At 42.4% G+C, this 26413-nt stretch overlaps 1 protein-coding gene across 4 annotated transcripts in view; it reads right to left on the bottom strand.

Annotated features, from left to right (window-relative positions):
* The window catches only part of MPPED1 (metallophosphoesterase domain containing 1), a 124477-nt gene that overhangs the window by 62412 nt on the left and 35652 nt on the right, over window positions 1–26413 (bottom strand). For all 4 annotated transcript variants that reach the window (XM_060778168.2, XM_060778169.2, XM_060778170.2 and 1 more), the window contains exons 3-4: window positions 24217–24398; window positions 5930–6155 (exon numbers count right to left, since the gene is read on the bottom strand). In XM_060778168.2, the coding sequence (XP_060634151.1) occupies window positions 5930–6155; window positions 24217–24398 (408 nt within the window). The remainder of the gene's footprint in view (window positions 1–5929; window positions 6156–24216; window positions 24399–26413) is intronic.

The following is a 26413-nucleotide window of genomic DNA, read 5'->3' as shown; positions in this document are numbered from 1 at the left end:
GCATTCCAAACACCACCAACGATGGAATTGGGCCAAACCTCCCATACAGAACCCCCATGTGGGCCACACCAACGCGTGGCAGGGGATGGCTAGTTACTAATATTGTGTTATGATAATAATATAATATATTGTATTGACATATTACTTGTAAGCTGCTCTGAGTCCCCTTTGGGGTGAGAAGGGAAGCATTTAAATGTCAGAAATAAATAAATAAATAATAACTAGATGCTAAGGAGGCTGTTCAAGTCATGAGCCGGTGCCTGGCCGCGGTTATGGTCTGGATGAGGGCAAACAAATTGAAGCTGAATCCTGACAAGACAGAGGTACTACTGGTGAGTTGCAAGGTCAAACAAGGTATAGGGTTACAGCCTGTGCTAGCTGGGCCTATAAATCCCTAAACAGTCCTGGACAAGTTTACCTGTCCGAGCACATCTCCTTCTATGAACCACTGCGGAGATCAAGATCTTCCAGGGAGGCCCTGCTCTTGGTCCCGCCACCATCACAGGCATGACTGGGACGAGAGAGAGGGCCTTCTCAGTGACTGCCCCAAACACAAAACCAATCAAGCACTAAGCACCATAGAAACCTAGCAGAGGAACAAAGGGGGAGAGTTAAGCTCTGTCATCACTTGAAGAGGATTGTGGCCAACAAGAACAAGGTCTACCTCTGATATTTTTGGTGCCTGCAGATTTTGCTGCTGTGTTCCATCATGTATGGATCTGACAATGTATATTGGAGTTTTGTATGGTTTCCGGGCTGTATGGCCATGTTCTAGCAGCATTTTCTCCTGATGTTTCAGAGGAGATGCCAGCCACAGATGCAGGGGAATTATCAGGAGAAAATGCTGCTACAACATGGCCATACAGCCCGGAAACCTCACAACACTCCAGTGATTCTGGCCATGAAAGCCTGTGACAATATACTGGACAAATATATTATTTGTCTGGGACCCACCTACCTTCGTGATCACATCTCTACCCACAAACCTGCCTGTTCTCTTCGATCTTCAGGGGATGCACTCCTCTCGCCCCTCCCTCCGTCACAGGCTCAACTTGTGGGAACGAGGGAGAGAGCCTTCTCTGCGGTGGCCCCCCGACTCTGGAACTCACTGCCTGGAGAGATTAGGCAAGCCCCTACCTTAGCAGCCTTCGAGAAAGATATTAAAACCTGGCTTTTCCGTTGCGCTTTCTGAGAGTGACCATGTACCTCCTTTTGTTGCTCCTCCCACAATGTTGTCCTCTTACTCTATTTCTTTCCGCCTGTGTGAAAACCTGTCCTCGCTACTCCATCTCCTATGAGTTTATCCCTTACAAACATTTCTTTTCATTTTCTCATCCAGAGTTTTATCATTCTATGTTGTACATGTGGCTCGCTCATTGTGTTTGATTTCTCGTTGCATTATTTTGTTTTGTTTTGTTTTGTTTTGCTTTGTTTTATTGTATTCCTTAGTTGTTTTGGTTTTATTATGTATTTTGTTGTAATGTACTTTCGGGCTTGGCCTCATGTAAACCGCCCCGAGTCCCCATCGGGGAGATGGTGGCGGGGTATAAATAAAGATTATTATTATTATTATTATTATTATTATTATTATTATTAGCTACATTCTCAAGCCAATGTCAGATGTTATGCTCATCTATTAGCATCTGCACTTCAGTTCTTTTCTTCCTCTACATTTCAGTGTTACACACTGTGAAGTTACTGAGAAAAGTATGAGAAATAGTCTCATAAGGTAATTACTATGTTTGCATTAGGCCTACAAATTAGTAATAGGTGCCAAATTGAGGAGGAGGGGGGAAGACTAATAGGCATGATAAGGGTTCTCTTCATTATAATTTGGAAGCCAATCTTATGCTTGTTTAGGCCTTGCATATAACAGAAATAAATTAACTTGGAACATGAAACTGGAACACAGCAGGAAGATATACAAAAAAACCCACAAAACAATTTGGATATCTGAGATAAATGGATGTATTTCAAGTGCAATGTGGTTTTAAATTTAGATAAATGCACAACAATCAGCAGGTGGAGAGGATTAACAACCGTCACAAGCACCAAGTTGGTGAGTGCCAATTTTTATTTTTCAAAAAACTTCCAATACACTCCACAGTTTATTCACACTGTGAGAATTCACACTGAGGTGTGTGCATTAGGTCTGACAAGTTGTCTTTTACATCCCATCGTGTAGGAAGCAAAAACAGCTTTCCAAACAAGCAACAAATGTTAAAACAGTTGCAAAGTTTACTGATAAGTTTATTATATCTTCTCATGCACTGCAGTCCATATGAACTTTTGTTATTCATACCCAGTGTTGTATATTGTTTATATGGGAAAAAAATCAACATTTTCATACAGGAAAGCTGCATTCTGCACTTTTTTTCAACAACGCGTTCACACTCACACCTAGCAAGAAAGAAGTTAGCAAGTCTTCATTTCTGCAGACTGAAGACATTCCTATTTCACAGAGCTTTTTATCTTTATGATCGTTTCGAACAGCAGCAAAAATGTGATATGTTATAGTGACATCTGATCATCTCAATATAGTTTAATTCTTTTTTGCACTTGCACAGATTTTTAGAATATATACAGGACAAAAAGCACCCCTTGCGGAGGTTTGCAGTGCCCATTTGAAGAATAAACAAAGATTATAATTGCATAATGATAGGTAGGGGCTCCTACCCTAAAAATGATCTCCCTTACAAATGTCTGGTTGCTCCTGACACGATAAATAAATCATTACATAAATCTAAATGCCAAATACAGTATAGCCCTGGGTCAAACTCAAACCCTTTATGATAACCAAGTCCCACACAAATCACCTGACCTAACAGCCATTGCACCTTATGTGGCATGGTTAAATGTTCAGGGAACTAGTCCAACGAGCGGCAGCCAGATTGCTAACAGGAGCGGGGTACAGAGACCATACGACCCCTCTGTTACGCCAGCTCCACTGGCTGCCGATTAGCTTCCGTGCACAATTCAAAGTGCTGGTTTTGACCTATAAAGCCCTAAACGACTCCGGCCCAGTTTACCTGTCCGAACGGATTCTCCCCTATGAACCATCAAGATTATTAAGATCTTCGGGGGGGGGCTGCTCTCGGTCCCACCACCTTTGCAATCACGTTTGGTGGGGACGAGGGACAGGGCCTTCTCGGTGGTGGCTCCCCGGCTTTGGAACTCCCTCCCACTAGAGATTAGATCTGCTCCCTCCCTCCTGACTTTCAGGAAACTAATAAAGACCTGGCTCTGGAACGTAGCTTTTGAGGACTGAATCTATAACCTTCGTCCACAAGGAAGAAGGATGATGAACTGTGACTATGACTGTGATTGTATTGACAACTTGGCTTGGGTAATGTGATGATGTTGTTTTTACTGTACTATTTTAATCTGTAATGATGTTGCACTCTGTTGTTTTTCATATTATTGTATTTGCATATATGCTGTAAACCGACCTGAGTCCCTCGTTCGAGGTGAGAAGGCCGGTATATAAAACCTCTAAATAAATAAATAGCTGCAAGGACTGAGTTGCAAATATATACCTGAAACTTTCAATTTGTTAAGTGAAGATTGTCGTAACAAGCTCAGTGCACATTAACTGCTCAGAAAGTTATTGCAGCGTTTTTCCAGAGCAAAACAAAACATGAGGAGCATAAAATAATATCATCTGGAAGGCCTGGAAGCTGTGCTTATTCAGGTCCTATGTAGGGAGGCTGATAGCAATGCATAAAATTCTCATTCAGGAGGATGTAAGGGCTCCTACCCTAAAAAATGATCTCCCTTTTATTGATGAGAAACTTCCCAGTTTTTAGATCTAAACACAGTAATTGAAAATGAAATGAAAGATTTAAAAAACTCAATCTCTCATCCTGATGGAACTAAAGAAACAAAAAGACAGAAGGTATTCAAATGGTATCTTTCACCATCCCTAGGTTGGGGGAATAGGGGGCTCAGCAATTTTTTTAAAAAATGCATAATATTTTCTCAGTCCTGAATATAGAGCCTATTGGTTGGGTCTGTCAAATCAAATCATTAATTTTGGTCATAGACCAGCACAGAGAATAAAAGTCACAATTTCATACGAATGCAATTTTATTGATATCTATTTTTATTTTGAAATGTACCTGTAGTGGCTGCATTTCCCACCCTCTGCTTATACTCGAGTCAATGTTTTCCCAGTTTTCTGTGGTAAAATTAGGTGCCTCAGCTTGTATTCGGGTCAGCTTATACTCGAGTATATACGGTAGACATTAGCTCCAGGAAAAGGATTCTTTTAACTACTGAATCACTGCAGCTCAATGGCTTAATTTCTCTGATCCAAATTGGACCCATTTCACAGAAGCCAAAAAAGGAAGACAATGACATCGATGATGTCAGGAAATGCAATTAATATAACTCCGACATCACATCTGTTTCAGTTTTAAAAAAATACTTTCATGCATCTAATAGCTGGTTCTAATCCACAGTATCTGATGCCATTATTAATTTTAAAACACATTTTAATCCCTGTAAAGACCAAATTATGACCCCTTACACTTCTTAAACTGATGAAATTTTTTGAAAACACCATATTTAAATTGTAACATGCCACTGATTGTAAGATGCACCCTAATTTCAGTATAAACACCACCAACAAAAATGAAGAAGATACACCTGCAATTCTAAGACGCGCCCATTTCTTGAGATGTTTATATAGGGAAGGAAGTGTGTCTTAGAATTGAAGGACTACGGAAATTATGAACTAGGGATGCAACTTTTTTGCCTTACACACAATTAGATCATTTTTCAAGCTGATAGACACAATCTCCTCCAGAGATTCATATGCTGATCCATTTGTAAACTTTTTAAAAACAAATCCAGGTTTTTTACCATTGAGTGACAAGTCTGCCTTCACTACTAGCTGCTTGAAATATAATCAGCCTTAAATATTTGCACATTTAACTTTTACATTCAAACTAAAAGTCATCTAAATTTGCATCTGGATATTATTTCTCAAATAATAAACAGTCTTAATTTTTAGACACCTCACTCTTCTGTGTGAAAGAAGGAAAATGGTGCTTGAGTTTACATAAACATAACTGTGTGTGCATCTGTGCATTTATGCACATGTATGTTCACAACATGACTAAATAATAATAATAATAATAATAATAATAATAATAATAATAACTTTATTTAAGGCCTTGCATGGTGTGAGGCCGATGTATCTGAGGGACCGCCTCACCCCCTACCAACCCCAGAGATCCCTCCATTCTGAGGACCAAGATCTATTGGAAGTCCCCAGTATCAAGACCTTGCGTCTGACGGCAACCAGAGGCAGAGCCTTCGCAGCAGTGGCACCATCTCTCTGGAATACTCTGCCACCTGAAGTCCGTGCCTTGCGGGACTTACCAGCTTTCCACAGGGCATGTAAGACATACCTGTTTCGACAGGCTTTTAATGTTTGGTATTACTGTTTTTAAATTGTTTTAAATTGCTTTGAAATTTTGTTAGATTTTAGCCATCCTTGTAAGCTGCTCCGAGCCCCAGGGGAGTGGCGGCATATAAGTTTAAATAATAAATAAATAAATTTATACCCCGCCACCATCTTCCCAAGGGACTCAGAGCGGCTTACATAAGCCCAACAACACATCAATAAGAACAAAAGCAATAAACAAAACAATTAATACAATACAATTAATATAAACCACATATAAACAATAACCAATAAGCAGTAACACACAAGGATTTTAAAACCTATGGCCGGGCCAAATGTAATAATTTAAAATTTAAAAAATAAACGCTGGGCATGAACAAGGTAGGATATATCTGGTAAATAAAACACTGAAGGCCCATCATAATATATGTGGAAGAAAGTATCACATTTGTCCTGTATAATCATGATGGACAAAAATACTCTGTATGAATCAATGCTAATATTTTTTTAAATGCTTACCATGGGGAGCCATATATCCTGAAGCCCCTCACTGTCACTTCTGAATCTTGGAGATAGATGCAGTTGGTTAAGAGAGACTGTACATTTTCATAGCTTTCTGGCTTCAGTTTAGATACAGATGGGAAATAGTAAAAGTCCTGCTTGATTAAATCCGCCATGAACTCTTGATCAAATGTCAGCTCATGATTGCCTGCTATCACAACCTTGTATTCATATGGTAGACTGCCTATAAAAGATAGAAAGAAACATAATAAGCTGATTATCACACTCCTGATGAAACCTGAAAACAAACACTGTTGGGGTTAGGAAAAATATGTAGCTGAAGATTTCCAAGAAAAGTCTAAGAAGGAAATTATAGCTAGGGATGCAAGACAGCTTGAAATTCTTTGAATGCCCAATTTGAAATGCTTTCCTTTTCTGCTGTTCTGTTTTTACTTTCACTGATTTTATGCTGGATAGATTGTTTTAAGATGATGGACTAGTGATTTCTTAAAGGCACTGCTTAATGTTAGCCTATCTGGAAATAGGAATAATAGAGTTTGACTTTGTGATAACTTCGTAGTCCAGTGGAAGCTCCTTCTGTGGAAACTTTTAAACAAAGGCTGGATGGCCATCTGCTGGGGTGTTTTGATGGTGGTTTTTGATGGATGGCAGGGGGTTGAACTGGATGACCCACACGATCTCTTCCAATTTGATACTTCTATGATTAAGAACTAGAGTGAGGAAGATTTTTTGCTACTGTTATGAATCGTAATGTAAATATCTGATACGCAGGATGTATTTTCATTCACTGGACCAAATTTGGCACAAATACACAGATACCTCATACAACCAAATTTGAATACTGGTGGGGTTAAGGGGACTGATTTTGTCATTTGGGAGTTGTAGTTGCTGCGATTTATAGTTCATAAAGAGCATTCTGAACTTCATCAATGGTGGAATTGAACCAAACTTGGGACACAGAACTCCCAAAACAAACAGAAAATACTGGAAGAGTTTTGTGGGCATTGATCTTGAGTTTTGGAGTTGTAGTTCACCTACATCCAGAGAACACTATAGACTTAAACAATGATGATTCTGGATCAAACCTGACAGTGACTACAACTCCCAAATGGCAAAATCAACCCCAACAGTATTCAAATTTGGGCGTATCAGGTATTTGTGCCAAATTCGGTCCAGTGAATGAAAATCCATCCTGCATCTCAGATATTTGCATTATGATTCTGGACCAAGCTTGACACGAATACTCAATATGCCCATATGTGAACACTGCTCTGTCTTAAAGAAATGGGGCATTACCATTAGGAGGGTAGTTGTGGACCCCCAGATACGCCCCTTATTTGCCTCCGGGGTTCCTTCTCGCCATACACCATCAGGTCCCCGTGTGAATTCCACAATTAGCTCCCCGGTTAGGGCCTCCCCCTCCCCCCCCTCCTGGTTCATACCATTTTGAGACCCCATCTGCCCCGGTCGCCCCCGCTCAACCAGCCACACTCCTTCGCTCGAGAACACTCCCCTTATTCAGCCCACTCAGCTCCCTTGATGTTTCATTATCTACCTCATCATCAGAAACATCCTTACCTAACGCCCAAGGGAGATTATTCCCCAGCCCGACTTCTTCCTCTGAGAGCTGACTAGTCATAGATCCTGCCCATGTAGGGGGGGGGAGGGCTCCAGAGGAAGGGGGTGCCATCCAAGTCGTGTGGGGGAGGAGAATAGCGGTTCACCAACATCCCAGGGAGAAGCGCAACAGAGTTCTTGCGACCCTGGAGAAGGTAGGTAGTGGTAGGCTCCATGGCAGCCCCCTTGGCCTTAAGGTCCTGCTGATTAATGCCAGATCCGTTAATGGTAAGACCGCGGCCATCCAGGACTTGATCACGGATGAGAGGGCGGATCTGGCATGCATCACCGAGACCTGGCTGGATGAGCTGGGGGGAGTAAATCTCACCCAGTTGTGTCCACCTGGTTTCGGAGTGCATCAGCAGGCCAGACAAGGGGGGCGGGGAGGAGGGGTCGCAGTGGTCTTCCGGCAATCCATCGCCGTGACCAGATGCGTTGTCCCGCAAGCTTCTGGGTTTGAATGTGTCCACTTGAAGGTGGGGAGCCGTGACAGTGTGGGGTTCCTGTTGGTGTATCGTCCACCCCGAGATCCAGCAGCTTCCCTGTCTGAGTTAGCGGAGGTGGTCTCTAATTCGGCTTTGCTCTCCCAGCACCTGGTGGTGCTGGGAGACTTTAACATCCACGCCGAGACCACTTTATCTGGCGCAGCTCAGGACTTTATGGCCACCATGACGGCCATAGGACTGTCACAGATAATATCCGGCCCCACGCATCAAGCTGGGCACACTCTCGACCTTGTCTTTGTGGCGGACGACGAATTGATCAGAGTGGAAGATCAAAACATCCTTCCAGTGTCATGGTCTGACCATCATCTGATCACATTTAGACTTACTGCGACCCTAAACCTCCGCAGGGGTGGAGGACAAATTAAGATGGTCCGCCCTAGGAGACTGATGGATCCGGATGGATTCCTGAGGAATCTTAGGGTTCTTCCTGCCTTGGAGCCTGGCGATTCTATCGACGCCTTGGTAACTCTCTATAACGGGGAGATGGCCAGGGCGTTAGATATGATCGCACCCGAACGCCCCATCTCGTTGCGTCGTGACAGGCCATCTCCTTGGTTCACCGAGGAGCTGGCTGTGATGAAGCACACGAGAAGGGGGCTAGAGCGCAAATGGAGGAAATCTCGAGATGTATCTGATCGAACACGGGCTAGAGCCTCTCTTAAGGCATACTCCGTGGCCATACGGGCGGCCAGGAAGTCATTCACGACCGCTCGTATAGCATCTGCAGCAAATAGATCATCGGAGCTGTTTCGGGTCGTGGGAGAACTCCTCCACCCACCTGCGGTGGAGGGGGTCCCTGACGACCCCGCAGCTCGGTGTCGCGATTTCGCACACCATTTTGCAGATAAAGTCGCCCAGATACGCCTCGAGCTCGACTCCAATTCCATCGCAGTGCCTGAAGAGGTGACGGAGGTACCTGCTTGTCCAATTTTGTGGGATTCTTTTAGGCTTGTTCTTCCTGAAACCGTAGAGGAGGTTCTTGGGGCTGTGAGGGCGACCACCTCACCTCTAGACCCATGCCCATCTTGGCTCATTAAATCAGCCAGGGAGGGGTTGGTTGACTGGTTTGTATTGATTGTCAATGCATCGTTGGAGCAAGGGATTTTTCCATCTGGTTTGAAACAGGCAGTGGTTCGTCCACTCCTCAAAAAAGCTTCCCTTGACTCCACGGTGCTGAATAACTACAGACCAGTCTCCAACCTCCCTTTCTTGGGTAAGGTGCTGGAGCGGGTGGTCGCCTCGCAGCTCCAGGGCTTCCTAGACGATACCAACTACCTAGATCAGGCACAGTCTGGTTTCAGGCCTGGCCATGGCACCGAGACAGCCTTGGTCGCCTTGGTGGATGACCTCCGCAGAGAGCTGGACAGGGGGAGTGTGACTCTGCTGGTTCTCTTGGACATCTCAGCGGCTTTCGATACCATCGATCATGGTATCCTTCTGGGTCGTCTCTCTGGGATGGGCCTTGGGGGCACGGTTCTGTCGTGGCTCCAGTCCTTCCTGGAGGGACGCACCCAGATGGTGAAGCTGGGAGACGCCTGCTCGGACCCCTGGCCTTTGACCTGTGGGGTCCCGCAAGGATCTATCTTGTCGCCCATGCTCTTCAACATCTACATGAAACCGCTGGGAGAGGTCATCCGGAGTTTTGGAGTTGGGTGCCATCTCTATGCGGATGACACACAACTCTACTACTCCTTTCCACCTAATTCCAAGGAGGCTTCTCGGGTGCTGGACGAGTGCCTGGCCGCTGTGTCGATCTGGATGAGGAAGAACAAGCTGAAGATCAATCCCGACAAGACAGAGGTCCTCCTGGTCGATCGTAAACCGGATTGGGGTATAGGGTGGCAACCTGTGTTGGACGGGGTTACACTCCCCCTGAAGCCACAGGTCCGCAGTTTGGGTGTCCTCTTGGATTCTTCGCTTACACTTGAGGCTCAGGTGTCGGCGGTATCCGGGAGGGCCTTTGCACAACTGAGACTTGTGCGCCAGCTGCGACCGTACCTTGTGAAGGCGGATCTGGCCGGGGTGGTCCACGCCTTGGTCACCTCTAGAATGGATTACTGCAATGCGCTCTACGTGGGGCTGCCCTTGAAGACGGCTCGGAAACTACAATTGGTCCAGCGGGCAGCAGCCAGGATGCTAACTGGAGCTCATTATCAAGAGAGGTCAACCCTCTTGTTCAAGGAGCTCCACTGGCTGCCATTTATTTTCCGAGCCCAATTCAAGGTGCAGGTGCTCACCTACAAAGCCCTAAACGGTTTGGGACCACCCTACCTGCGTGACCGCATTTCCATCTACGAACCCACACGCTCGCTCCGGTCATCTGGGGAGGCCCTGCTCGTTATCCCACCTACGTCGCAAGCGCGCTTGGTGGGGACGCGGGACAGGGCCTTCTCTGTGGCGGCCCCCCGACTCTGGAATGCCCTTCCAAAAGAGCTTCGTCAGGCCCCTACTCTGGCAGTTTTCAGAAGGAACCTAAAAACTTGGCTGTTCCGATGTGCCTTCGCAGATTAGGAATCCCCATCCCAAGTCCTAGATGCACTTTAGCACAACTAACATTGCTGCACACCACACTTTAATCCTACGTCCCTCCTGCCATCTCAGCACTTTTAACCCTGTACCCCATTGCGCTGGCCGAACCAGTTTTAATAGTGTCTTGATGTATTGTCATTGTGGTTATTTTGCTTAATTATTGATTTGCTTTGTTTATCGCTGTGTTATGTTCTCTATTGTATTGTGTTTTGTGGCTTCGGCCCGTGTAAGCCGCATCGAGTCCTTTGGGAGATGCTAGCGGGGTACAAATAAAGTTAATAATAATAATAATAAATAATAATAAAAATAGACCTTGACATTTGGGTGTTGTAGTTGCTGGGATTTGTAGTTCACTTACAATCAGAGTATTCTGAACTCTACCAATCGTGGAATTGAACCAAACTTGACACACAGAACCAGTTGTAGTTGCTGGGATGTATAGTTCACCTATAAATTCTGAATCTCACCAATAATAGAATTGGGCCAAACTTTCCACACAGAAACCCCATGACCAACAGAAAATACTGTTTTCTGATGGTCTTTGGTGACCCCTCTGACACCCCTCTCACAACCCCCTCCCCAGGGGTCCCCAGGGGTCCTGACCCCCAGATTGAGAAACGCTGATGCAGATGGAACCAAAATCTCTCCTTTCTCTGGTACTTTTTCTTTGTCAGATAAACAGAGGAAAGAAAAACCACTCTTTAGGTTGTAGAAAGGAATGTGTGGCTATCCAGCTTATCTATCTGAACACATCTCTTCCTACTAACCCACTAGGAACTTGAGATCGTCAGAGGAGGCCCTTCTCTCGATCCGCCTGCTTCGCATGCACGAGAGACAGGGCCTTCTTTGTGGTGGCCCCTCAGCTGTGAAACTCCTTGCCTAGGGATATTAGATCAGCCTCCTCCCTCCTGATCTTTTGAAAAAGACTGAAAACTTGGCTCTTCGAGCAAGCATTCGAAACCTTAGGATAAATAGACAAACTTGAATCGGAAAATGACCCAGGAATGACCAAGACGATGAAACGGATGAGGATTTGAATGAGAGGACATAGTTTTTAATTTTTTTATTATTTACTAGCTGTACCCGCCACGTGTTGCTGTGGCCAACCTTCTCTCCCTCTTTCTCTCCTTCCTTCCCTCTTTCCTTCCTTTTCTCTTTTTCTTTCCCTATCTCTCATCTTTCTTCCATCTCTACCTGTTTCTTTCCTCCCTTTCTTTGCTCTTTGGTTACATCCTTCCTTCCTTCCCTATCGTTTGTTCCTTCTCTCCTTCCTGCCCTCTCTTTTTCCTTTCACTTTTTAATTTCCTTTTCTCCTTCCTTGCTTCTCTATCTTTCTTTCTTTTCTTCTTTCCCTCCCTGCTTCTCTCCTTCCTTCCTTCCTTCCTTCCTTCCTTCCTTCCTTCCTTCCCTTTTTCCCTCCTTCTCTCGTTACTTCTTGACTGTGCCTTCCATTTAATATTGTATTTATATCTTAGAAAGAAGGAAAGGAAGAAGGAAGGAAGGAGGGACAGGAAGAAAGGAAAACAAAGAAGGAGGGACAAAAAGGGAAGGAGGGAGGGAGGAGGGAGGAAGGAGGGAAAGAAAGGAGGGGGTGAAGAAAGGAGGGAGGGAAGGAAATGAAGGGGAAGGAAATGAAGAAAGGGAAAGTAGGAGGAAAGGGAGGGAGGGAGGAAAAGAAGAAAGGAAGAAGGAAGGAGGGACAGGAAGGAAGGGAAGGAGGGAAAGGAGGAAAGGGAGGAGAAGGAAGGAAGAAAAGGAAAGAAAGGAAGGAAGGAAAGGGAGGAAAGAAGGGAAGGGAGGGAGAGAAGGAAGGTCCTTCATTCAAGCACCGTGGACCTTCCTCGCCTCCTCCCCTCTCCCTCCTCCTCCTCCCCACCCCTCCTCCCCTTCTTCCTTGCGTGGATGCTCCGTTGCTGCTGCCATTGCTGCTGCTTTCCCAACAGGGAAAGGAGGAGGAGGAGGAGACTGCTCTCCTGACATAGGAGGGAAAGAGAAGGGGCTGCACGCGGCGCGCCTCCACCTCCACTCCACTCGCTTGTGTGTGTGTGTGTGGCCATGCACGTGTGCCTGGTTTTAATGGCCGGCTGTTTCCCCACGAGGAGGAGGGGGGCATGGCCATGGGTCTCGGTAGACATGCAGTTTCCCCTTTGTGGACATGCAGTTTAGAAGTCCTTTCTGCTTTTGGTTTTCGTTGGGGTTTTTTTTAGTGGAGAACATACATTGGGTTGTTAGGGACATAGTGTCCAAATTTGGTGTCAATTGCCCCAGTGGTTTCTGAGTTCTGATGGTATCACAAACGAACATTACATTTATATTTACATAGATTGTTTTTTATGTTCTAAATGTACTGTAATGTTTCTTTTTTGCTTTTTATCAATGTATGTATTTTATATGGCATCGAATTGTGTTGACTTTGTATGCCGCCCTGAGTCGCCTTCAGACTGATATGGGCAGGATAGAAATAATGTAAATAAATAAAAATAAATAGTAGAGACTAATACCTGAGAATCCTCCCCCGCCCGCTCCCCATAAATCAGATTTTGATCTGAGCCAGAGAAATATTCTGAGGTTTTAAAACTTCAACTCTTGTAGTTCCAGACTCCCAAAATCCTTCTCAGGGTCTGAGTAGCTTTGTACTTTCAATCTTGCTTTTTTTTCTTCATAGCTAAAGGGTTTCAGATGCCCTGATACATCAGTCCTGTGTCTAAATTCCACAAGGATGGATTCACTTTTCACTGGATTCCAAATTTACATGCAACATTAGTTCTATACTTTGGACTTAAATGCCTTTCAATCTTTTTCATATCTTTCCATATTGTGTTCAACAAAAAAATGACACACTCGCTTTAATGAGTCATATATGCACGTTACTAACAGCAGCTGTGCTTTACTTTTCTCTAGGTATTTTTATTGAACAGATTTTAGTATTCTGTAAGAGCCGTGGCAATCATATAAATGCCCACTTAACGCTTTCACTTTCTCATTCCAACCTTTTAGAGTATCACAGTGAGTGATATACTAAAGATAGTATAACTGTCTTAGATTGCATTTTAAGCATCTCGTTGACAGTTCTGTGTTTAAACTCTCAGCTGCCAACTAGGAAATTTACATTAACATTGACAATAAATACACCTTCTTAAGTCATCTATAAACCGTTATCGCTAAGCATAATTGAAATGTAAAAGCTAGAAATTAAATCAAACATTAAAATAAAAAATAAATATTCTTTACTTCAGCACTTACATTAGGAAGAACTTTTTTTGTTCCTCAAAATTTTACTATCATTTGGAATCTGAACCATTTCATTTAAAATAAGGTCCACAGAATTCTACAAAGCTACTTTCTACATATAAGTGACTGGAATGGCAGGGTTTTAAAACTAAAATGACATTTGTAGTGGTTAGATATATAGGAAAACTGATAAGCCTCTCAAATGTTCTCCAAAAGACAAAAATCTTACTTTAATTCTTTCTCCATCTGTGCTACAACTGATGTAGGATAAGTACAAGCATACCTCAGTTAACAAGGTTTGTGTCATAGAAAATCCTTTTTACAAAATCTTTTATACATTTCCAGGCCTCCCTTCTACTCATCTAGCTGAAAGGCTTTTAGCACTGGAAACATAATGAAGATATAAACTGGAATTCTGCTGGTGATATTAAGGCATAATATCCCATTACTTCAGCTTTCTGTACTTTTTGTGGTCATTGAGGAACAAGGCATTAAACACAGTTGAATCTCTACTTAAGAGCATCCCAACTTAAGAGTGTTTTGAGCTAAGAGCTGTCAATCAGTTTCGCTTTGACATCTCTATTCAGATATGCCATGGCCAACTTCCATTTTTCTAAAAAGTCCTCATTGCTCTTATTCCTCCTGTTATAACTTAGTCTGAATAGAGAGTCAGTAATATAGAGGAGCTCCATTAGGAATTTAGGTTTACCATGAATAAGGATAGATAAATAGGCTTAAAGGCTTCATAGTGTTTTGGTGTTGGAAGTCATGGTAAAGGGTGCATGGGTGTGGGGATGAGGGTTTATTTTGTTTAGGATAGGGGTTTTGGGGATGAGTGTATGAATTTAAATTTAAAATAAAAAATTTAAAAAGTTTCGCTTTGACATAAGAGCAGTATTTTGAGTTAAGAGCAAGTGTGAGAGGGAGTGTTAGCATGAGAGTGACCGCTAACACCAGAGTACAGGGCTTTAGGGCTTCAAGGGAGCAGCCTCCATGCCTCGTGCTCTTGTCTGCTTTGGGAGATTGCTATCTGCTTTGCTCTTGTCCACCTTGAGAAACTTTGGTTTACGCGATTTTGTGTTGTTTTTATTCTTGGTATGTTTGGCTTCATGAAGAGACAGGGAGGGAGAGAGCAAGAGGAAGGAGGGAGGCTGGAATAAGTACGTTATGAAGAAAATCCTGCTTCTGCCTCTTCACTTTGTGCTTCATGCTTCCTTTGCCACAACTTTATGCTTCTACCATTTCAGAGTTGTTTTTTTCTTTTTTTCTTTTTCCATGTGAATGTACATTTGTACATTATTTATTATTTATGAAGTACATTTTCTTATTTAAAAACACATAACAAAAAATTGAGGTGGGGGGGTAGTGGGGCCAGAATGGAAAATAGCATTCAATGGGAATATCTGCTTTGCAATATCAGCATTGTGAGTTGAGAGCTCAGTCACAGAACAAATTAAACTCTTAAGTCAAAGTGTCACTGCACCTCCTTGCAGTATAGTTCCTTCTTTGTGCAACGTTGATCTGAAGAGATTGGGTCCCCATCCAGATAGGGATTTAAACACAGGAGTTCCCATTTCAAAAAGAGGGGTGACTAGACAACGTCAGCGCTAAGTACACACTGATTTGCTACAAAGGAGAGAAGCCACAGGATAAACAGGTCCCCTTTTATCGCATTTCTGGCTGAAAGGTGCAAAACTTCACATGTCTGTGTGACCCTGCATGTCAGAAAACACAAGTTTTCCTTCTCTTCGTACTGTGGAGATGGCTCCAGGTGATGTCCGTCTCTTTTAAAAAGCCCAAAATAGCTGATCAGCTGATTTGATTGTCAAACAGTCGCACAGCTGATTGAAAGCAAGTACGAACAGTGAGCCATTAGAACTCTCTGAAACTCTTTAATTAACACTGCAAACACTGTAATGCTGTAAACAGAGCTTTAATAAATAATTAGGAAAAGTTCAGCACAAGTTTTTTTTAAATTCCCTCCATTATGCGATGATCTGTATATGCGCACATGCAAAAATGCTTGTATTCATTTGATTGGGATATGCACATATGCGCATATACGGATCAGTGCATAATCATATGCTTTTAATAAAAACTTCCACCATTTTTATCACCATTTTATCCCAAGACACAGAAGGGAGGCCAGTGAGGATGGCTGGGAAAGAAAGCCCAGGACTGGCAGGTCAGTTTGGGGACCTGCTCTGAGGTCCCGGGTTTTTCTACTCCTCTTTTTAATCCCTCGTTTTAGGCACTGTCAGGAAGCACCCTGGGGACACCTTGCCATGGCATAATAATAGCTGATGAGGCCCCTTGACACTCAGGGTAAAAAAAAAACCCAAAAAGGCAAAAGTATGATAGCTGGGACCCAATGCTGTTTGTGCAACATGGATCACGATATACAGATAGCTTGGCTGTTTTGTGTCCCCCTTTCTGAAGAAATATCTTCCCACAACTCTGTTGCAGCTGTGTCTCTCACTCGCTCCACTGTCTCACGCACATCTTCGCTTCTCTAATTCTGACCCACATTGCGCAACCAGCATTGGGTCCCAGCTATCATACTTTTGCCCCTCAAAAGTCCTTAGTTTGCACAACCCTCTTGAAAGCCTACTGAAGGTCTGGGAATTTGGCAAGTGTTCCTATCTCTAGGTTTAAAAACTGCAGCTGAAAGGTGTCTAGGAGTTTCTGCTCCAACCAACACATGACTGGCCATGGAAATGTGTCCCAGTGCCCTAAAACCATTGCTGCGCAGTTGACAATAACAGAAGCTCAGTGCAGGTAGGCTGGCTTCCCTGCCTCCTTCTCAGCAATAAAGATCTTTCTAAATATTTATCAATTCAATATTCTACTCCCTCTGCTCTGGAATGGAGACTCAAGAATGCTTACAAGATTAAAACAAAAACAATGCAATCGAAAGATTATAAAATAATATTGTTTTTAAAATGCCATTAAGTTACTTATAATGTTAAAACCATTTAAAATCTCATTGAAAAAAATAAAAAGCGGTACTCAGTGTAGTTTATATGATCAGATAAACTCATCCAAGGGATTATTTTTATAATGTAATTAAATTAAATATAACATTAAAAACAATAGAAACTATCACAAGCAAAGCAATAAAAAAAACATTGGAAAAAGCCATATAGAATGTTACTGAACTCTTTAAAATAGCCAGTCAGCAAAATAAAAATCTTTTCTTGACAACAGAGGGACAATGCATAACTGCTACACAAAGTTACAATTAATCTGTATTGAAAAAAACCACTTTATTATTACTATATGGACATGAGTGAATGCAAAAAGATGGTAATATTTAAAGATACGGTGAGAAATGACTTCAAAAACAGGATTAGAGGAAGTATGGAGATGCTTATGAATGCCAGGGCTTGGAATTCAATGAACTGACAGGAGAAACAAATCAAGATTATCTTTAAAGTGTAAGTTTCTGTTAGCATACAGTCAGCCCTCAATATTAATTGAGGTTAACGGCATTGGGTTCCTCCAAAAGTGAAAAACTTTGAATAAAAACATTTCTGAGGGTTTTTTAAAATGGAGAACTGAGGGCACGATTTCAGTTTTTTGCAGTTTTGCTACAAAACAGGAGCTTCTTTGTTGAGTTCCAAGGCCAGAGAAGCAGATGGCGGAAACAGAAGAACGGCCTGCCTCAGGGGAGCGTGCTTGCTCCATCCATGTTCAACATCTACACAAATGACCAGCCACCGCCAGAAGGGACAGTTTCATCTATGCCGATGATCGTGCCATTACTGCTCAAGCAGGGAGCTTTGAGATGGTTGAACAGAAGTTCTCCGAAGCTCTAGGTGCTCTTCCTGCCTATTACAGGGAAAACCAGCTGATCCCTAATCCATCTAAAACACAGACATGTGATTTTCACGTTAAGAACAGACAAGCATCCCGAGCTCTGAGGATTCTAGATTGGACTACTGTAATGCGCTCTACATGGGGCTGCCCTGGATAACGGCTCGGAAATTTCAGTTAGTCCAACGGGCTGCAGCCAGGATGTTAACTGATTCTCCTTACAGAGAGAGGTCAACCCTCCTGTTGAAGGAGCTCCATTGGCTGCTGTTTATTTTCCGGTCCCAATTCAAGGTGCAGGTGCTTACCTACAAAGCCCTAAACGGTTTGGGACCTGCCTACCTGCGTGACCGCATCTCCGTTTATGAACCCACGCGTTCTCTTCATTCATCTGGAGAGGCCCTGTTCGCGACCCCACCTGCGTCGCAGGCGCCTCTGGTGGGGACGAGGGACAGGGCCTTTTCGGTGGTGGCCCCTCGACTTTGGAACACCCTCCCCAAGGACATCAGACAGGCCCCTACACTGGCAGTCTTTAGGAAGAGTTTGAAGACCTGGCTGTTCCGGTGTGCCTTTCCAGAATAGGAACTCCAGCAATATGTCCCAGATGCACTTTATCAGAGATTTAAGATTCTGCACATTGCACTTACCCTAAAATCCTACATTTCACCTGTCACACTTTTTAATCTGTACCCATTGCATCTGGCCTGGCCCTAGTTTTACTGTGTTGTGGTGTATTGTTTTTACTGTTTACTGTTATTACTTAACGGTTTTGATTTGCTTTATAATACTGTGTGTATTGTTGTGCTGTTGTTTTTATTGAGGTCTTGGCCTTTGTAAGCCGCATCGAGTCCTTCGGGAGATGTTAGCGGGGTACAAATAAAGTTAATAATAATAATAATTAATAATAATACCTGGGAAAAAATCCCACTGGAGCATTGCAGCGCACCCAAATACCTGGGAGTCACTCTGGACCGTGCTCTGACCTACAAGAAGCACTGCCTGAATATCAAGCAAAAGGTGGGTGCTAGAAACAATATCATACGAAAGCTGACTGGCACAACCTGGGGATCACAACCAGACACAGTGAAGGCATCTGCCCTTGTGCTATGCTACTCTGCTGTTGAGTATGCATGCCCAGTATAGAACACATCTCACCACGCTAAAACAGTGAGACATGCAGCATTATCACGGGGTGTCTGCTCCCTACACCACTGGAGAAAGTACACTGTCTAGCCGATATTGCAGCACCTGACATCCGCCGGGAAGTAGCAACCAATAGCGAAAGGACCAAGGCAGTGACATCTCCAGCAAGCGAGAGTTCAAAAGTGGCAGGTTCAAATCCCGAACCTCAATCAATGGCTGATACCAAATGAGAGACGCCCTCCTAGGCACACAGAAAACTGGGCGACTTGGAAGGCGCTGAACAAACTCCACTCTGGCACCACGAGATGCAGAGCCAATCTTAAGAAATGGGGCTACAAAGTTGAATCCACGACATGCGAGTGTGGAGAAGAGCAAACCACTGACTACCTGCTGCAATGCAACCTGAGCCCTGCTACATGCACAATGGAGGACCTCCTTGCGGCAACACCAGAGGCACTCCAAGTGACCAGATACTGGTCAAAGGACATTTAATCAACTACCAAGCTTGCAAACTTTGTGTTTTGTCTGTTTGTCTGTTTGTTTGTTTGTTTTGTTAAAAATGTAGTACAAATATCTGGTTGCTCCTGATATGATAAATAAAAGTTTTTTTTGCAAACATTCTAAAACATTTGAATGTTTGCATTTGGAGGATTTGGAACATCTGTCTATTTTTACAGGGTATTTTTGAGAGGGAGACAACCATAGCAAAGCAGTGTATCACTCTTAAAAACCAAGCAATAGCAAAAGCATTACACAGGTAAATGAAAACTAATATCTAAAGGGTTATTCTTTAAAAATAGCATTACAATCTCTGTTGAGATATAAGCATAGGAAAGTTGCTTTCAAAGAGAAAGTAATTTAGCACACACAATGAAGCTGGGCATAAATACGACACGGAAGGTTTGATGGACATAATATTATGAAAGAATAAATTACGAGTTAGGAAAAAATCCAATATGTATTGGAAGACTGCAAAGGTAAAAAAAAATAAAGAGGGAGAGTGAGAAACCAAAGCTCAGAAAGCAGGAAGGTGCTTGGAGTGGAAGGAGTGTGGGGTTAAGAATGTAATCTAGGAGAGAGTATGAAAATGTGGGAGAGGGTGAAAGCTCTTGCCATCTGGTGTCAATTATTCCTTCAACAAATTAGCAAGTTCACAGACAAAAAGAGACTATGTGAATGGGGGAAGAGTAGAGGCATACTACTGGCTCATTCGAGACCTGGAATTATTTCAAGGAATCTTGAATAATTTTTCAACTCATTTTAATGCAAATGAGTTGAAGAGGCTACTACAATACTAAAAACTCCTAGTCAGATATTTAAAACTATATTGCTCTAAAGCAGCAAGTATTCTGTTTTGGTGAGACCACACATGGAATATTGTGTCCAATTCTGGGCACCACAATTCAAGAGAGATATTGACAAGCTAGAATGTGTCCAGAGGAGAGCGACTAAAATGATAAAGGGTCTGGAGAACAAGCCCTATGAGGAGCAGCTTAAGGAGCTGGGCATGTTTAGCCTGAAGAAGAGAAGGCTGAGAGGGGATATGATAGTCATGTACAAATATGTGAGAGGAAGCCACAGGGAGGAGGGAGCAAGCTTGTTTTCTGCTTCCTTGGAGACTAGGACGCAGAACAATGGCTTCAAACTACAAGAGAGGAGATTCCATCTGAACATGAGGAAGAACTTCCTGACTGTGAGAGCCGTTCAGCAGTGGAACTCTCTGCCCCGGAGTGTGGTGGAGGCTCCTTCTTTGGAAGCTTTTAAACAGAGGCTGGATGGCCATCTATCAGGGGTGATTTGAATGCAATATTCCTGCTTCTTGGCAGGGGGTTGGACTGGATTGCCCATGACAGGCCCGTAGCCAGGATTTCGTTTCGGGGGGGAGGGGCTAAAAAAATTTTCAGGGGGGAGTTCGGGGGGGCTGAGTTTCAGGGGGGGGGCTGAGTCTGAGTGAAAGAGGGTCTAGCCTAGCAAACCTTTTGTATCATTACCCCAATACCCCCATGCATATGGGATATATTGAGTATGGTGATCAGATCATGATATGAATAAACATAACAGTTTAAATAATGCACCAGTAAGGCCTTTTCGCGAACCACCATGAGAATTTCGGGGGGGGGGCTGAAGCCCCCCGAGCCCCCCCCCCCCCCCCCGGCTACATGCCTGGCCCATGAGGTCTCTTCCAACTCTTTGATTCTATGATTCTATGCCAAAAAGTATACTACCAGCAAGAATCGAACAATAAAAGATCACTACAAAAACTATCTATATAAATAAAAATGTAATGTTCGTTTGTGGGATTAACAGAACTCAAAAGCCACTGGACGAATTGACACCAAATTTGGACAGCATACACCTAACAACCCAATGTACGACCCTCACTCAAAAAAAATTTGATTTTGTCATTTGGGAGTTGTAGTTGCTGGGATTTATAGTTCACCTACAATCAAAGAGCATTCTGAATTTCCCTAACAATGGAATTGAACCAAACTTGGCACACAGGACTTCCAAGACCAACAGAAAACAGTAGAAGGGTCTGGTGAGCATTGACCTTGAGTTTTGGAGTAGTAGTTCACCTCCATCCAGAGAGCACTGTGGACTCAAACAATTATGGATCTGGACCAAACTTGGCACGAATACTCCAAATGCCCAAATATGAGCACAGATGGAGTTTGGGGAAAATAGACCTTGACATTTGGTAGTTTTAGTTGCTGGGATTTATAGTTCACCTACAATCAAAAAGCATTCTGAACCCCACCAATGAAAGAATTGAACCAAACTTCCCACACAGAACCCCCATGACCAACAGAAAATACGTAAGATCATCCAGTCCAGCTCCCTTCACCAGGGCAAGAAAATGTAATCAAAGCCCTCCTGACAAAGAGCCATCCATCCATAGATATAGATAGATATATATGATTCACACACAGAGAGAGAGAGTATCCTAGATTTGAAAGGGACCCCTAAAGAAGGGCAATGATATGTTGCCTGTTTCAGAGTAGACAAACCTGACAATCTGCACATCAACACTGACAAAGAAACAGCAAGAAATACTGTTTACCCACAAGCATAAAGAAATTACACATATTAGAAACCAACACTTTCTCATTACTTTATTTTCCAGATGACCAGACTGGGCCACAGACTGGGCTTCCCCAAACACTCACTTGCAAGACAAAAAGGAAGTAGCACCCCTTGCGTAACACACAATTATAGTACAATGATTCCCTTTGGCCTCCATGATTCTTTTCTCTAAGCTCCTGGGTTCTGTAGTTTAGTAGGACAGAAAAGCTCTCTGTCAAAGATGTCTAAATGCCCTTCCCTCAGTTTCAACCCCAGCATTCCATAGGATTGTTGCTATGGCAGTTGAAGTGCAATGTTCCTCCAATTTTTGCAAATTCTAAGATACCCACCATACGATAGCTTGTTCATCATGGTCAAATATATTTCCATCATCATATTTTTAAAAATGTACTTAATCCTTAGCATTGCGTCAATCACTTTTTACTCATTAATATCTTTAAACTCCAAAATATTAACTCTACACACTTACTGTTGCTTGTTTCAAGAGAGTCCAAAAATATTCAGCATGGGCTCGAATAGTCCCATTTAGAGTAGATCCACTGAAGCAATTATGAAATAGTGAGTCAACACATAAGTAAATCTAATTGATTCAATAGATCTACTCCAGCTGGGACTACCAATACAATTTAAGGCACAACGAGTGAAATTTCACATTTTAACAATTTTCCTGATTATTTTTTACTTAAGTTTTTCTGCAGCCTTTTCTCTGGAAATCCAACTACATTCTATTTCATGGAAACAATGGTGCACCCCCATCGGCATTGCAAAGCATGGTGTGTGTATGTGTTTTAAGTAGGACTATGGATGACATCACATTAGTATTTAAAGAGAATGGCACTTGTTTTGTTCCTGCAGAATTCTGAAAAATGTAGTTTAGGGCAGGACCTTTGGAATACTCAGATGGAAAGGTCCTCAGCTTTCCTAAATGACATTTCGCTCTATGTGGGGCTGCCCTTGAAGACGGCCCGGAAATTCCAATTGGTCCAACGAGCGGCAGCCAGACTACTGCAAGCTACAGGGAGCGGTCAACCCCCCTGTTTAAGGAGCTTCACTGGATGCCATTTATTTTCCGAGCCCAATTCAAGGTGCAGGTTTTGACCTACAAAGCCTAAACGGTTTGGGACCTGCCTACCTGCGCGACTGCATTTCCGTCAATGAACCCACACGACCTCTTTTATCTTCCGGAGAGGCCCTTTTCTTGCTCCTGCCTTCATCGCAAGCACAACTTGTGGGGACGGGAGAGAGGGCCTTCTCTGTGGTGGCCCCTCAGCTATGAAATTTGTTCCCCAGAGATATTAGACAAGCCCCCACCCTGGAAATCTTTAGATGGAGCCTGAAAACTTGGCTGTTCCAATGTACCTTCAATGACTGAATGTATGATAATCCCTGACCAAACTCTGCATAAAATGTCCTCAGAAGCACGTTATTCTCTGGTTTGTGCAATGAACTTTTACCTTATCCCCTGGATCCCCTTCCTGATATTTTACACTGCCCTAACTCCCAGTGTTTTAAAATTTTAATTTTTCTACTGGCCCTGCTCATTGTGTTCATTTTTTGTGGTTTAATGCTTTGATCTTATATTGTTGTGTTGTATATTTACATTTTGTATTTTATGTTATTTTATTTTCTGATTTTCTGTTGTGCTTTTTATATTGTGTTTCTGTATTGATGGGCGTGGCCTCATGTAAGCCGCCCCGAGTCCCCTTTGAGGAGATGGTGGTGGAGTATGAATAAAGGTTATTATTATTATTATTATTATTATTATTATTTCCCAGAATTCTACAGGAGATACTCACACAACAGGAAAGTGAGTGCCTCCACTTTAAAACGGTAACGTAATATCGTCCCTTATTTCAAAATATTATGTTACAGAAGTGTATTGAAAACCACTGCTCTCTTGTTAAGTGGAACAGAATTTCAGAGGTGGGCAGGTGGGGGTCAAGAATTGGTAGAGAAAGCATCAATCATATACACATATTTTCTTATATATGTGGTTACAGTGTAGCAGAGCCTCACGCACAACAAATTAAAATAAAGTTAAAATAAAGGATCACACTGTGGAGTAGAGACAGTGTTTCTCTTATGAGAACAATTACACACTAAGTTCAAACTAACATTTGTTGAATGAATATGTTGACCCATTTAAAATTTTAAAAGTGAAATGGCACAGCTTTATATTGCATAATCTTACAACAAGAGCACATAGTTAACAAAATTTTAGGTCAGCGTGCTTTAATGCCATGACAAAATTAACACTGATTATCCTTAAAAGCATGAGGTTTTCCTCAAAAGCGGAGTTGTAGTTTCAATCGTGGATTAAATGTAGCTGATATCCAAAATTATTTATAGCATGATACTCACCTAACCACTCATTGAATTTTTTAACTTCACTAGGGAGTCCCAGTTCAGTGAAATCACCAGCATGTATTAAAACATCTCCATATGGCATTTGGATTGGATCTGTTCTGGAATGAGTATCAGATACACAGACAAAACGGGTATATCCTGGAGGCTTGGGAGCATCGTGTGGAATGGGATCCACCCTGTGAGGAAAACATTAGGGCACAATTACAAAATGTAACCGAATGTGCCTGATTATTCAATTACATAGTTTGCAAGGGCATTGCATATTGTCACCATGCATAATGTAGCAACTCAGAACACTAATATAAGCTGAGACTACACAATGGGAGATACACAACTAAATAAGGAAGGACTTTACAGGTATTTGGGAAGTACTTACTAATAAACAGCCATCACTCCTTTCTCAACGAGATTTGTCTTTTCTTATTAAAATCAGTTAGCATAACATAAACATAAACTTCACACGCATTAGTTCTATAGATATAAGGTATTTTAGATACTGCCAAATACATAAATTAATAAAAACGTAGCGCACTGTAGCAATACTGGCCCATAATAAAATAGTTTTCATTATCCTATCTACAAATGTGCATACATACATTTCTTAGAGAACCAGCATGATGTTGTGGTTTGAACCCCACACAGCCATGGAAACCCACTGGGTAAATGTGGGCAAGCCATGCTCTTTTTGCCTCAGAAGAAGGCAAGAATGCATTTACTATTTAATAGATACTTCCATATTTATTTATTTATTTGCTGTATTTGTATGCCGCCTTTCTCAGCCTGTAGGTGACTGAAGGCGGTTAACAGGGCAAAATTCAATGCTTACAATGTCATAAATACAATTAAAAACATAACATACAATAAAAACTAAACAAATCAATAAAATATAAATTCATAGTGTCTCCTTATTAAATGCGTTGTCCGGACTCACTGTCTAGTTGTTTAATTTTCCTGTGTCAGTTACTCTGCATTTGCAAGCGCTTCTTCAAAAAGCCACGTCTTGACTTTTTTCCAGAATGTTAAAAGGGAGGTGGCTGATCTAATATCTATAAGGAGGGTGTTCCACGGCCCAGGAGCCACCACCGAGAAGACCCTGTCTCTCGTTTCTGCCAAACATACTTGTGACGAAGGCAGTAACGAGAGCAGGGCCTCCCCAGATGATCTTAAGGTCCTAGATGGTTCATAAGGAGAGATGCGTTCGGACATGTAAGTTGGGCCAGAACCATATTTAAAAATACAGCCCCCCAAATAAACATTCCATGTTTCAATATTTTAAAAAGAAACAGATACATCCATGAAAACACAAATATTAAAATCTCACCCACCCTCCATTCATAGTGGTTGCAATTCCAAAAATGCTGCCATATACCACTGCCGATAAAGCAAGCAGTGCACAGCTACCTTCTCTAAATTTTAATAAGCAAAGATTTTGTGTGTATTTTTTTTAAAAAAAAAATAGAAAAACAGATTTAGTAGAAATAATATTTCTTTTACAGTTTCTTGAAAGGGGGAAAATGTACCAAAACTCTCTTGATATTGGATTCTAACCATAGCTGGTTTTATATTGCCAAAGAATGCAGGCTGAATTGGAATATAGGTCCGGCGTGTACCCATATAATGGTTTAAATTGCATTATTTGCTAGAGTAAATCCAGCCTGTGTTTCCCACCAGTGTCTCTGTCCCACTTCAGTAACTTAGCAGATTCACCTGTCCTGATATCACAGATAATTCTAAAGTGAAAGTCTACTTAGATTATCACATGGCATTATTTCAGTTCTTACCACTGCTACGTTAATTTTTAAAATGTCCTTCTACAATTCCTTCCCTACCCGTGCCTCCCCTAAAAAAAAAATTCTCTTGTAAGGCCATACTTCACATCTCACCAAATTCAGATCTTACTAGAGCAGTGTTTCCCAACCTGTGTTCCATGGCCCACCAGTGGTCTACAAGAACTAAAATATGGTCCTTATCATTACCACACTGTTGATACAAGAGCGACTGGTCTGTGTATAGTGCTGAGGCTTATTATATACTAGCCATCCCCTGCCATGCATCGCTGTGGCCGTCTATGTGTATATGTGCTTTGTGTGTATATATATTTGTGTGTGTGTGGATGGTTATGTGCATGTGTTGTATTATTTATTTTTTATTTTGGCTTTTAATGTTTCTTCTGCTGTGTTTTTCAGTGTTG

Source organism: Anolis sagrei, chromosome 5 (genome assembly GCF_037176765.1).
Source record: "Anolis sagrei isolate rAnoSag1 chromosome 5, rAnoSag1.mat, whole genome shotgun sequence".
Taxonomy (NCBI): Eukaryota; Metazoa; Chordata; class Lepidosauria; order Squamata; family Dactyloidae; genus Anolis; species Anolis sagrei.
The sequence above is the reverse complement of the archived record's forward strand: the minus strand, read 5'-3'. Positions and strand labels throughout refer to the sequence as shown.